Source organism: Moschus berezovskii, chromosome 22 (genome assembly GCF_049115385.1).
Source record: "Moschus berezovskii isolate FMDL1 chromosome 22, NW_MosBer_1.0, whole genome shotgun sequence".
Taxonomy (NCBI): Eukaryota; Metazoa; Chordata; class Mammalia; order Artiodactyla; family Moschidae; genus Moschus; species Moschus berezovskii.
In genome coordinates, this window is record NC_142481.1 from 46847322 (window position 1) to 46861822 (window position 14501).

General features: G+C 49.0%; 1 protein-coding gene across 2 annotated transcripts in view; it reads left to right on the top strand.

The window, feature by feature from the left end:
• The window catches only part of N4BP1 (NEDD4 binding protein 1), a 63804-nt gene extending 52508 nt beyond the window's left edge, over nt 1–11296 (top strand). For both annotated transcript variants that reach the window (XM_055412820.2, XM_055412821.2), the window contains exons 5-7: nt 2459–2566; nt 4443–4550; nt 6444–11296. In XM_055412820.2, the coding sequence (XP_055268795.1) occupies nt 2459–2566; nt 4443–4550; nt 6444–6801 (574 nt within the window). In that variant the 3' untranslated portion in view covers nt 6802–11296. The remainder of the gene's footprint in view (nt 1–2458; nt 2567–4442; nt 4551–6443) is intronic.
• Nucleotides 11297–14501: the final 3205 nt, after the last annotated feature.

Here is a 14501-nt window from a genome sequence, read left to right on the forward strand (position 1 = left end):
TCTTGGTGTGGCGGCCTCAGGAGTGCTTTCCACACTTTCTCTGTCTCCTCCTGATTATATCTGGCTGGTGACTTAGGATGTCAGTATGATGCCTGAGCTCTCAGTATTTCTTCCATGTAATAGAAGTATAGTCTCAGCTGACCCTCGTGTTAAAGGAATAAGCTGCATTTCTTAGGCTGGTACATTGCTCAGACAGCAGGTGCTGAGACGAGTGTCTTGGAACTGAAGTGGTGGCCTCCTGTTCTTTCCTCTCCTGCCCTCACCCTCTTTCACTCTGACCTCTAGCACTTAAAGCACCCTGGTGGTTTGGCCTCATTGTTCTACCACACAGTGTACCCTCACATTGAAGACGTGCTTAGCTTGTAACCCAAGGTAGTGAATGATGGTCAGATGGGTTAGAGATGAAAAGAGGAGCTTGGCAGGGGAAGAGAACTTGGAGTGATAGCAGACATTTCAGCAAAAGGTTCAAAGGGCCTTCTTACTGACAACCCGTTGCCCTTACCAGGCTGGTATGAGAGGCCAGATCTGGGGAGAATCCGAGATGGCATGAAAGAAGCGTGTGGGAGGAAGCCCCTGGGGGTAGGGGCGTAGGTGAGAAAGTATTGGGAGATTGGGATGGAGGGACTACCCTTGCTCCAGAGATACTGGGTAGGGACCCTGGAGAGCTCACATGAAAAGGCAGGTTGGACTGCCAGCCTCATGAAGAGCCCTCAGATGCTTTTAACGCAGCAGCTTCCTTCTCACACCTACAGAATTTGAATCCATACACAAGTATGTCAACTAGGTTTTCACTTAATTTATATGGCTCTATGGGTTTTCAGCGGATGTGAACATGTGTCCTGATTCACAGTACACACCCAGAAGCTTTACTGCCTATTTTCATTAATACTTGTGGACAAACATTACTACTTAACTGTTCATGCCAATTAGAAATAATTTAAGCGGAGAAGGCAATGGCAAGCCACTCCAGTACTCTTGCCTGGAGAATCCCATGGACGGAGGAGCCTGGTAGGCTGCAGTCCATGGGGTTGCTAAGGGTCGGACACGACTGAGCGACTTCACTTTCACTCTTCACTTTCACGCATTGGAGAAGGAAATGGCAACCCACTCCAGTGTTCTTGCCTGGAGAATCCCAGGGACGGGGTAGCCCAGTGGGCTGCCGTCTGTGGGGTCACACAGAGTCGGACACGACTGAAGTGACTTAGCAGCAGCAGCAGCAGTGACTATATAACATCCAGCTGAAGACTAGCAGGGGGTACTCTTTCTGCCCCCTTCTGATGCTTATGTCAGAAGCTTTCTCTGTCTCCTTTATGCTTTAATAAAACTTTATTACACACACACAAAAAAGAAAGAATTTAAGATACTCGTGCTAAATCATATTTACTTATCAAGGTTTCCTAAGATTTCTGAAACTAATGAGGCTTGTTTTTTGATCTCCTTTTAAGTACCCCCTACTGATAATAAAAGCAGTTGTTTTGCACCTTTAATTCCAGTGATTTCACTTATTTTGTTTCATTATCTTTGCCTGCATTGCCTCAAACAAACGTGGTCATCCTAACTAGGGGATGAAACTCATATTATCCTCACAAATCTCTCATTAAGAGGGCTTGAACATGAATAATCTCAAACAATGAAATAGAATTCTCTGTAATGTTTACTTGTTACACTTTTTGATCACCATATGAAAGTGAAAAGTGAAAGTGAAGTTGCTCAGTCGTGTCCAACTCTTTGCGACCTCGTGGACTGTAGCCTACCAGGCTCCTCCGTCCATGGGTTTCTCCAGGCAGGAATACCGGAGTGGGTTGCCATTTCCTTCTCCAGGGGATCTTCCCGACCCAGGGATCAAACCCAGGTCTCCCGCATTGCAGGCAGACACTTTAACCTCTGAGCCACCAGGAAAGCCCATATGATCACCATATATCTTCTCATAATTTGCATTTGAGTGGATCTGTAACTTGGACTAAGCCTAATGGCAGTTCTGGACATCTTAAGTCAGAGCAGAAAATGTGAATTTAGGCTGAAAAAAAAATGCAAGGCTGACTGTGGCAAGGCTAATCTTAGAACCAAAGTACTGTAGCTTAGCAACTGAAAAGTGAATAGTGATTTCACAGGCATCAATTCTGATTCATTCCTTCTCTAGTCCTCATGCATTATCATATTACCACTCTTTATTGATAATACAGTTTGTCTAGAAAAATGTATAAATTATAGTTAAGATTATTTTTTTTAAGTTAGATTTTATGAAAACCAGACCTTTGTTTATTATCATTCTAGTAATTTCAGGTGTTCAGTATTTCAAGTTGATGTTCAGTTGACAGGGGCTTAACTTTTCTGCATCCCAGCCTTGGTTAAATTCTTTGATTTTCCTGTGAAGAGGAAATTCTTTTGTTTTTCATAATGAAGCTACTCGGAGCCCGGGATGCCTGCTTGCCTGTTAACCACTCTTACATTACCACAGGTTTCTGCTACACTTAGCGGACAAAACTGGTGGCATAATTGTAACAAATGATAACTTCAGAGAATTTGTGACTGAGTCAGTCTCCTGGAGAGAAATAATTACAAAAAGGTAATACTTTTTTCTTTGTCTTTGGTCAGAGGTGTTTTTTGTTGTGTACTATTTGTTTTTTGTCCATGTTGGAATCGGTTTAGGAGACCAGAGGCATCATAAGACTGTGCTTCCAATCCACAGGGTAGCTGGGCCCTCAGTAAGCGGGAGGACTGAGCACAGAGCAACAGCACCAGCAGGTGATGTGTGAACATGCTCTGGTGCCCACAGGTGTCTTCTCTAGACCAGTTTCCCCTGGCAAGAGGCATATCTTTGTGGCCCAGTTAACTCTCTGTTAACTGTGTGATGAAGCAGAAATGACCACGTAGCTTGACCTTGGCCTGATGCCAAGGGACACTTGAGCAAGTCATTGGGCCTCCCCCAGACTTTACTCAACAGTGAAATATTCAGCAAGAGGATAGTACCAAAATCAATATACTGACTGGGTTTTCACTTTGGGGAAAGGAAAGAATATTTCTGCTTTTTAATATCTGATACTTCTCTTGAGCATTTTACCATCAAAGTTTAGTCATCTGTATTGAAAGTACGTTGAAGATCCAAAATAACAAAGTAAGTTTTCTGTGTGATGACACCCTGAGTGTGTTCAACTGCATTAAGATCAGTGAACACAGGCTTCCAGGACTTTCTGTAAAGAAGCATCATCTGACAAATACTTACCGAAAACCAGTAGTCTTATGGTAGTGCCAGGGATGAGTCATAAATGCCGGAAATCTAAAAACCATACCTTGAGGTGGTGTATATCTGGTATAACTGGTGTATAACTAGTGTAACTACATACTTACCTGTCTAGGGGGTTTCATCGTTGCCTCTTGTCTGATATTTATATGTTTTTTGAATCATTAGCAGGTTTTAGAAAATGATACCCAGGTGAAAGTTAGTTACTCTATGCATTTGACCCATATGCTGTTAAGAGACTGTTGTTGATAGCTGAAGTGAGAATTGGCCTTTGACCTTCTGGGCACAGTTAACAAGCCAGTAAACTTCTAGCACATGTTTCTGTTGGATTTGTGCCCTGAGCTCATTGTCGGTATTTATCGGACACTCATCTGTGTGTGCATAGAAGGTTTAAGTGCAGTGAAGACTCACTCACACACCAACCCATTGCTTTCAAAAGTCCTAAAGCAAGGCAGAAACCAAGATCCAGGCAGCAAACCAGGCATTTGGACTTTTTAAAAATTTTTCTAGGCTTGATAAATCATGTTCAACTGACCTTCGGTATTTCTTCATATAATTCCCTTTTTTAAAAGAACATCAGTAGGTTTGCCTATGAGCTCATTTATTCAAAAGTTAAACATTTGTTGAGCACCCATTTTATCCTAAGCTGACAGTCTTTCCATCTTGTTTTTCAAAGTTATATTGAATGTTATATTAGGAAAAGAAGCTGCTTCCCAAGCCCAGATAAAAATCTGAAAGTCCTGATAAGAATATGAGAGCCAGTAGGTGTAAGTTTCTTACTCTGTTGTATTTGTATCCAAAAGAGAAAGTGGTTTCACTGGGGTGTGTTTGGTTTTCTTTGCTTTAGCGGTTAAGTGAAAGTCACTGAGTCATGTCCAGCTCTTTGTGACTATGGACTGTATAGTCCATACAGGCCAGAATACTGGAGTGGGTAGCCTTTCCCTTCTCCAGGGGATCTTCCCAACCCAGGGATCAAACCCAGGTCTCCCGCGTTGCAGGCAGATGCTTCACCAGCTGAGCCACAGGGAAGCCCGGGAATACTGATAGAAGAATACCCCAAGAAGGGATAGGTAGCTTATCCCTTCTCCAGTGGGTCTTCCCGACCCAGGAATTGAACGGGGTCCCTTGCACTGCAGGTGGATTCGGTTAAGCTGTCTTTTAATTTACTTTTTCCCCCACACTGTAATTCTCCCTGTTGTAGATTGCTCCAGTATACCTTTGTGGGGGACATATTTATGGTTCCTGATGACCCTCTGGGAAGAAGTGGACCTCGATTAGAAGAATTTCTTCGGAAGGAAGTCTTCCTTAGGTATTTCTCTCCTTTCCCAGATTGTCTTGTGCTTACAGATTCGTTTCAATTGCTGTGCTTCAAGTGCAAGTGCACGCTCTCCCTGAATATTATAAATGGTATTTTATTTTAAAAAGTAGCCTTAAATTTAGTGCTGGCGAAATATAGGTGGAGTGTCTCCCAGAGACCAAATCTTCATTTGTGGTTCATTTGATTTTAATCCCAGAAGAGAGGAGGGGGAGCCAGACTTTCTGTAGGCCAAAGAAGACAGCAGATTTTGCTAGTGGTCACTTAGTGCTGCTGCTAAGTCGCTTCAGTCGTGCCCTACTCTGTGCGACCCCATAGACGGCAGCCCACCGGGCTCCCCCGCCCCTGGGATTCTCCAGGCAAGAACGCTGGAGTGGGTTGCCATTTCCTTCTCCAGGTCACTTACTAGTGAATGCTAATTAGGTTCTTTGTGTGTGTGTGTGAGTATCTTTATAAGTTCATTTTCCCAAGTCTTTTATTTTGAATATTTTATGCTTATATTAATTTATTTACTATTCAGGAATACTACCTGGGTTACTATCTACCTCACTGAGTAGAGAAGCAAATATTCTATATTGTATTTGTCTGAAATTAATTTGATAGCTTAGGTTTTCTTTCTTGTAGATTGGAGGCTTTTTGTTTGTGTTTAAAGGCGTGTTTCCATTTTCAGAATTCTCAAGTATGGACATTGTTAGTTCAGTGCACCTAAGTGGCAGATCGTATTCCCCAGTGATAGGCCTTTTCTCCTTTTAAAAAGTGAAATAAGCTACATTTCTGTGTATTTCTCAGTTGAAAGGGGTGTAAGCTGAAAGGAATGAGAGATGGCTCCCCCAGTGTTTCAAGACAGACTTTAGAGCTGATCCTCTCCGTTTATGATAGGGCCTTTGGGGGATTCTGGGTTTGGATTGGAAAGGGCAGGTGGCTCACACAGAACTATCTGCAGCACACGAGAACAGCATGATTTCCACTCCCAAGTCTTGTGAATCATTTCTCTTTTGAGCCTTTGCGTTTTATTACACAGATGAGGACTCCGTTCCCAAAGGTCCTGCTTCTCTACCTACCTCCACCAAGAGGATGGTAGCCATTTTAACACCTGCTGAATGGCCACACATCTTATTTTCCTTCCAAAGTCTTAACTTGGAAAGTCTCTGCTAGGCTTGAAGACCTGAGGCCTGTGTGCAAGCATCAGGGTCCATGGGTCACACTTAATGGAAGGAGAGTTCTGTCTCCTTCTCCAGCCTCAGCAGCCTGGCAGCAGGGTCAGTCCTGCCTGCTCACATAAGAGCCATTGAATACGATTGCACCCCCCACTGCCCCACGGAGGAACTAAACTTTTGAAGTTGGGGAAAGTGTTCAGTCAACCCCATTTCTCTACTGCAAGCAGAATCAAGGGGGGCTTTTTAATGGTAGAAGTCCCTAGACACACTCATGTGCATTCAAAGTTGTGGACACCAACATCTCACTCAGACTTGAGGGGCTGGGGAGGTAGCTTTTCTGCCCAAAGATCCCCTTCAGCCTGCCCCCACAGAGAATCTGAATCTGCAAAAGAGTATGGTCCTGTGTCCAGATCTTTTGAAAGCTTCCTGGTGCACCCTGGTTCAGAGCCAAGCAGCTGGATGGGGTCAGTCCTCATAGCAGCAGGTCAGGAAGTGGAGTGGCTCATGAAGAGCCAGCATTCCCTGTCACGACTGGGCTGGAATTGGTGTTAGCAGCATCCCCACAGGTCTGTCTGTGGGTTGTTGCTCTCCCTGCCATGGCTGCAGTCTTCTCTTGCCTTCAGAGGCCAGGGAGCAGCTCCTTGAGCTTTGGAGTCAGCGGCACATATTTTTAGACAGATTTCTTGTTTGTCTCCTAACCTAGCTCACCAGGGTTTGTTTCCATTCACAGAGATATGCAGCCCCTACTCAACGCCCTGCCAAATGTGGGCATGTTTGACCCCAGCTTCAGAGTCCCTGGCGCCCAGGCAGCCAGCACCAGCCACCAGCCTCCGACCCGGATTCAGGGCACCCCAACCAGCCACTGGCTTCCTCAGCAACCCCGCTTCCCACTTTTGCCCAACCTTCCCAACATCCAGCAGAATCTGCCCATGCCAGCACAGAGATCTCCTGCAGAAACCAACGAGCTGAGGGAAGCCCTTCTGAAGATCTTCCCTGACTCGGAGCAAAAACTGAAAATCGACCAGATCTTGGCGGCTCATCCATACATGAAAGACCTGAACGCTCTCTCCGCCATGGTATTGGACTGAAGGCTGTTGGGAACTGGGGCTCTGGGCTGAAGACGCACACACTCAAGCTAGTATCTGCATGTGGCGGCAGGAAGTGACATAATGTGAAGAAACCAATTTCCCAGTGGAAATGCTGTTGTAGTGTATAGGAGAAAAAAAAAAACAGATGTTTTGTGTATAAAAAAAATCTGGGTTTTCAAAACCAGCTTTTTTATATATATACATTATGCTGCTATTATGGATTTAACATTTTCTGTAAAAGGAAAGTCTACATTTTCTGCCTGTTCAGAACTGTTTAATAGCAGTTACTCTTGAGTGCACTTACATTTTTATGTTTTTTAAACTATTTTCCTTAATGCTGAAAATATTGACAAATGGATATGATTAGCCTTTCTAAATAAAAAAAAAGAAAAAAAAGAGTTGCTTTCTTAGGGAAAGCAAGACCTCTTAAAGTATATTTTCTTGAGATGACTATGTCACGTCCACTGACATGAAGTGTGCTCACCCTCCCAGCCTCCTCTACCCTCACCCCTGGAATTAAGAGTCCGTAGGAGTTAATTTTGCTCCTCTGGGGTCTTTCATTGGAGCCATTTGTGAGAGTGGACAAGTGGTGCCACTAGATGGCACTTTGTGCCTAGCCATTGTTAATGACCAGGGCAGAGTTAGACGCACGGAGTATCCGGCTGGGAGAAGCTTGAGAGCCCACGTAGTCCAGCCCTTCCTCCCTTCCCACCCTGCAGGAGAGGGAACTGAGGCTCCGAGTGCCCTCTTTCTGGACGCACCCAAGTCCACAGCTATGAACTGGATGCCTCGTCCGTGGCTGGGACACTCAGCACTCAGTCCCTGCCTGACTCTAGAAGTCACATCTTAGCTTCTGAAGATACTAGTGGGGTGTGAGGAAGTTTAGTGAAGAGCGTCATTATTATAGTCGTAGTTTGGTGTCCACAACCTTGGGAGACGCCCCATGTGAAGTTTCTGCAGCTTTGCCAAAAAACTGGTTTTCTATTCTCAAGAGTGACCCAAGCCAGTAAAGAGCATTAGTAGCTTCTGTGGGGGCCCAGAGCCCCATGTTTATTTTTCCTGTGTTAGTCTCTCTAGTGTTCTCCAAAGCTGCCCTTCCTATGGGTCTTTCTCAGAATTGATATCTTAGTATTGTGTTTTCAGTGTTACCTAAATTCTGTGTCAGTGAAAATTCTTTTTCTGGATAATTAACTGTTAACATCTCTCTTGTTCTCTGGACTTTCAAAGGGCTTTGTATTTTATACTTGTTCTTTCCCCAGGCTGCTCACGATCAGTTTCATATCTGCCTTGTAGATCACATCTCTTGTGGCCCCCAGAAACAATTCCAGAGGACTCAGTGCAGATTCGTTCTTCATGGTGAAGGGACTTAGTTGGCCATGAGCAGACCTGGGTGGCTCCCCACAGTGCTCCCTCCAGGCATGTATGATCCTGCATCCCTCCGGGGGTAAGTCCAGAGTCCTCAGGTGGCCAAATTCAGACTTGAGTCATGTTTTCTCTTGGATGCCTTTAAGATGCATCCTGGTGTGGAGCTGGCTGTCAGCTGGGGGTAGGATACCCAAGTCGTCCAGCTGTGCACGTGGAGGCCGGAAGGCAACTTCAGTCACCGCCCCCGTGCCTCAGCTTCACAAACGGGTGGTTTTTAAAAACAACAGCAGAGGTGTGAGGGCTGGGTCCCTCTCACGGTGACTTTACCTTCCAGGTCAAGTGGCCTTGCCAATCCAGCACTGCTCCTGTTCAGAGAAGGACCCGAGGGGCATGCCTTGATTGCCAGGACTTAGCCACTGGTCTTCCTGGAATGGGGACTGAGGCTCCACTGATGCTAGGTAGAGCTGGCTAGGCCTAGAGGTCAGGAGTTTTCTAGGCTCTAGAAGTGACCTGACCTTTGAATTACATAAGCCTCTGTGATCTTAGTATTGTCTCTTGAGAGCTCTACCAGCCCCTTTCCTCTTTCTTGTGCAGGAAGGAAGAGCGCAGAAGATAAGTGGGAGGAGTTGCAGAAAAGCATTACTGACTTACCTTGGTAAATCATAACATGGAACAGAATTCACAATCCTTTCTGAAATCTATCAAGTGTAGTTAAATTTAATATTTTAAGACTCATCTCAAACCATTATGTTAAATAGGAAGTCATCACTTGCTCTCAGACTCCTCTCAGTACCAGGCTCAGTGTTGATCCTCTGGGTCTACCTCCCCTGGCAGGTTTTCTGAACCTCCCTGGGGAGTGTCTGCAGCAGCGTCTCCTGTGACTCCTCCCGGTGCCTCTGCACCCTGTATTCCACGGCATTCCTGGGGAGCGGGCGGCAGGGCAGAGGGCGCCACCCTCGTTCGGTAGTCTCGGAGAGGTTGTCCGGAGTTAAAGAACAAGCAGACGGTGATGCAGAATGGTCTCTGGGCCTATATTCTTCCCCCCCAGACTGCCACCTGGGAGAAGAAACACTGGTTTGGTCTTTCTGTCAAGTAGCCAGTGTTTGAGACCCTATAGTCCGGTGGCTAGAAAAACAGTAAGAAGGCCTCAGCCGTCCTGGATGAAGGGTCAGCATTATTCTTTCAGGCTTAGCAGGGCGTGACTGTCACCAGGGACTCTGTTGACCTGTTGTAGCTTTTGGTATCAGTGAGAGGAGGGATAATCTTGCTTTATTGCTTAGGCTTATTGTGGCATTTGTGGAATATGATCCGCACATTGGAAACCATGATGCTCTGAACCCCCACCCCCACTGAGTCTCACGCCCTTCCCCCCACCATGGGAAGTGGCACTGGGCCCCCTGGAGTTGGGCCTTGGCACCACTCCCACCTCAGGCCCAGCTTGCCTCCCACACATCTCTGAGACACGGCCTTCCTTAAGGAATCTCTCCCCACCTTTGCCTCCCCAGCAGCCCTTCTACGTCCCCACCTGTCCTCCCTTCCATCCTGTGTCCTCAGTCCATCTCCTCTTATCTCCCAGCTGTACTTTGGTTGGTTGGTTACTCTGACTCACCCCATTTCTTCTCTCATTATTCCCCACATATTTCAGATCCTGAGATTAAAACAACCTGATTTCCCTAAGGATCTCTGTTCACTGCTCCTTTCCTTCCCCTTCCCACTTCTCACGTCTGTGTCTGCAAACTGGGCCTCCATCCCATCACATGGGATTAATCGAGGGAAGTCATTGGAGACCACTCAGTTTCCAAATTCGGAAGCCGTTTCCCAGTTCTGAATGTCCATGTCCACGTTCAGTAACTATAGCATGACATTGTTGACCCTTCAGTTCAGTCACTCAGTCGTGTCTGACTCTTTGCAACCCCATGAATCACAGCACGCCAGACCTCCCTGTCCATCACCAACTCCCAGAGTTCATTCAAATTCATGTCCATTTTCTGAGATTTCCCTCACTCCTAAACAGTCTTCATTCCTTTTCCTTCTTTTACCTAAAGGCCAGTTCAACAGAAAGACCAACTCATCAGGTGGTTTCCATACTTCGGACCAGCTGTGGGACGCATGATGGGGAGGGCAGTTCTTAATAAAAATGCAGATGACTGGGCACTACCCCCAGAGAGGTTTATTCAGTAGCTCTGGCGTAAAGCCTGGAAATCTGCCATTTCAGCAAATTCCCTGGATGGTTCCCACACAGGTGGTCTGTGGACCACATTTTGAGACGCGCTCACCCTTAGAGATCAGTACACTTACTTGACTTGAACCGCCCCTCTTGGCTGAAGTGACTCCCAGCTCCCGCCCTGCCCCTTATGAGTGCATATTTAGCTCTACCTAGAAGCCCTGAGACATCCCCAGACCATCTGCCTGCATCTGCCTTGTCTTTTCCCAGCCACCCTGCCGCAAGGCCCCCGCATCCACCATTGTCCCTTTGTGGCCATTGCCCCCGCCCTGCATCTTGTGCTCAGGGCCTCCCTGAGGGCATCAGCCTCTGACCTGTCAGCCCACCTCACAGCTTTCCCCCTCTAACTACCCCCCTGAGACTGCACAGCTGCTAGGTTTGTCTTCTGAAGATACGCTTCTGCACACCCCTCTTCTTGTTCAGTGACCAGTGGCTCTCTTGACCAGAGTCAGTTTAGACTTCCTGAGCTTAGTATCTTGGCTGTCTGCCTCCCAGTCGTGCGTGATGGCCACTCTGTATAGCCCATCTGCCCACTCACTGCAGCCGCACAGTTTCCTCAGACCTGTGGGCTCCCACTCCGAGTGACTCTCTGCTGAAAACGCCCTTCCTCCCAGATGGCTTCCCCCTCAGAGGCCCGGCCCTGTGTCCTCTCTACCCTTGCCTAAAGCTTCTGACCAGAAGCAGCCTCATGGTGTTCTGTGGCCCCACAGCACTTGTGTCTTGCTTTTGGCACTTGCCACTCTGGTTGGTGTCACTGCGGCTGATTGTGTACTCTGTCTTACCTCTTTTTCTAGACTGTGAGCTCCTCGTGGGCAGGGCTTTCTGTGTTCACTCTCTGTATTTCCCACAGCACCTAGCACAGTGCCTTGCACTTAATAGGTGCTCAATAAAGTCTGCTCAATTGAACTGGAGGATGGTGCCTTCTTGACAGCGGCATCTAGCAGCCAGAAAGGCCTACAAGTATCAGATTCTCAGCAGTTGCTCCCTGGAACCCACTACTCTCCATTTTTCCTTCTTGTCAGGTCTCTAACACCACCAGGTCCGGGAATGGGCACCTGCCCCCGGCTGAGCCAAGCAGTGTGCTCTCTGACTCGCTGCCCACGAGATAGCCAGTCTAGGCCAGTCAGTGTACGCCTTGCGATTGCCCCCTCTGGTGGTGGGGGCTAAGACGTGTCATGCTCAGACCTGATGGAGGCTGTTTTCTGCCCTGGGTGGGAGGCGGGGTGGAGAGAAGTCGAAGCATGACAGTGTGATTCCTTTGTCATGGAAACCTGATGGCATTCACACTCTTCCCCAGATGCCTATTACCCTGACACGCTTCACTTTTTGTTTACGTTGGGTTTGCTGCTGCTAAGTTGCTTCAATCATGTCTGACTCTGTGCGACCCCATAGATGGCAGCACACTAGGCTCACCCATCCCTGGGATTCTCCAGGCAAGAACACTGGAGTGGGTTTCCATTTCCTTCTCCAATGTGTGAAAGTGAAAAGTGAAGTCACTCAGTCGTGCCTGACTCTTAGTGACCACATGGACTGCAGCCTACCAGGCTCCTCCGTCCATGGGATTTTCTAGGCGAGAGTACTGGAGTGGCTTGCCATTGCCTTCTCCGACGTTGGGCTTACATCCCTTGAAATCAGAGACTCTTAAGTGAATTACATATCACTGTCCATACACTTGGCAGATTAAATAAGGGAGGCTCGTCACATCTTTAGGGAGATCCCAAAGACCGGTGCTCCCCAGGTGGCTCAGTGGTAACGAATCCGCTTGCCAAGCAGGAGACCCGGGTTTGATCCTGGGTGGGGAAGATACCCTGGGGGAGGAAATGGCCACCCACTCCAGTATTCTTGCCTGGAAAATTCCATGGACATAGGAACCTGGCGGGCAACCGTCCATGGGGGTCAGAAAGAGTCAGACACAACTGAGAGACTGACCACACACACACCAAGACCAGTGCATCAGAGCTGCAGGAGGGCCCCCTAGTCAGTTTCTAAGGAGGCTCCACCCCCACCCTCACACAGGCTGTTTCCTCCATGGCGTCTTCATCCTCCTGAGGTTGTGTCTTACAAATGCCTTCATGTGGGTTTCCTTGCTCTGTTCCCTAGCCAGACAGAGGCCAGGCCAGCTTCTTGGGAGTTAGACCTTCCATATTCTGCCATGTCCTCCCTGGTAAGACAGTCATGACGGGGTCAGCCTTGCTAGTCCAGGGCTGTCATGAGGAAGAAACAGGCCTAGAGCAGTGCCTGACAGAACCTGCTCGGTGATGGCCACGACCAGCTCTGCCCCGCAGCCCAGCGGCCAGTTAACGAAACTGTTCACACGCTGTAGGTCATCCCAGAGGCAGAGACCTTGTCTTCCGGATGCTGAATATTCTCTGTTCCTGCCGACTCACCCTGAGGGTGGTCCAGACCCTCCTCAGGGCCGCAGAGGTCCTGCTGTCCCCCGGGCAGGACGTCACTCCTCTGACAAGCTCGGTGCCCTTGAGTGCCTGTCAGGATCACGGCAGAGAGGGACCCAGGGGGATGCCAGCAGAGCTACTGCTTGGCCGCAGTGAGGGAACACTGATCCCCTGGCTGACACAGCCCCCTCCAGGCTGGGGTGACTCATCCGCTCCTCCCACCGCTTCTTTGAAGCCTCCATCTTGGAGGCTGGTGTGTGTGTCTCAGTGCACGTGTGTGTGTGTGTGTGTGTTTGTTCAGGATGCATGACTTGAATTCCTACAGGCCATTTCACCTCCCTAAGAGGCAGACCCCGCCAAGGTGACTTGGCAGCCAGAAGGGCACCCGAGATGGGCTGCCTCCCTGCATCTAGTGAACAGGATGGAGGGTCAGGGTGGTCAGCCCCTGGCCAGAGGGAGGCTGTGGAAGGAAGCCGCCTCCCACGTTCCTGAGGAGTGGGGCCCATGTCCAGCCTGGTTCCTGTGGGAGGTGCTGGGAGCACATTGTTGTTTTTTGTTTGTTTGTTTTTCAAGTTGACCAGCACTGTAGAAGCGCCATCCGGAGTACGCCTCTGTGTGCGTCATACCCTCCTTTCCTTTCCTTTACGGGGACGCAGAGCTGTAGAATGACCTTTGATTGTTTTTGAAACTGAAAGCAGTCTTTTTTACACCTCGGGTTCCAGTCTCGTGTCATATGTGGTTCCAGGGCTGGTGACAGTCATCGGGGAAACGGAGCCTGGGCAGGCAGGGGGTTTGCCCAGAAACTGGTCATCAGTGCGCAGAGCAAGCCCTGGAGCTGCAGGAATCAGCCCCCTGCCACCTCCTCCCACATGACTCCGCGCCGCAGATGGTGGCCTTTGGGGCTTTCCTTCCCACTCCCTCCACAGGTCCCCAGGGAGCCCGACTTGGCCTCATAGCCTGAAACCCAGTCTGGGGTCAGGCCTGGGCAGGCCCTGCCCTCTCCCCTCATGGCTCCCAGAGAGAGGAGGAGGGGGCCTCCCCTGAAAAGAATGCGCTTGTCTGCCCGCCTGTCTGGCTCCGGGATCAGTCTAGGGTTTCAGCCACCAAAAAAGGCTGCAGGAAGGAGAGGGCCTCCTGCAGCTGGCCTGGAGAAGCTGCGGACACTGGCTCACATGGCCTCCCAGACCAGCAGGTCCCCCCCACCCACTTTCAGCCCCTTCCCACTGAGGTGGTCAGGGCCCTGGTGCCTACTCCCATTTTAAGGCTAAGGAACCTGAGGCCCAGTGGTAAGTGGTGGGGGGAGGGCTGGAGCCCCAGCACCAAATCCTCTGTGTGCTCTGCTTGCCAGCCCCTCTCCCCCATCCCCCAGCTGTTCGGAGCAGCCACTGCATGCCTGGGACAGTGCTAGGGGAGGGGAGAAAGCCAGAAGGGCCCTTTCCAAAGCGCCTCGTGCTCCCCCAGCCCTGGCAGTGAAAGTGTGGACCCTGCTCTGGCCCTTCTCGCTGTGTGATCTAGAGGAAGTTACCCTCTCAGATGAGGCCAGTCCCCTCATATCTGAGTGAAAGTGAAGGTGCCACCCTCACAACGGGTGGTTTTCAACCCTGATGTGCATCAGAGCCACCTGGAGGAAGGGCTGTAAATATGCTGGCGCCCAGGCCTCACCCCAGACTGGGGAGATGGGTGACTGGAAGCCCAGGGATCCCAGCGAGCCCCTGACT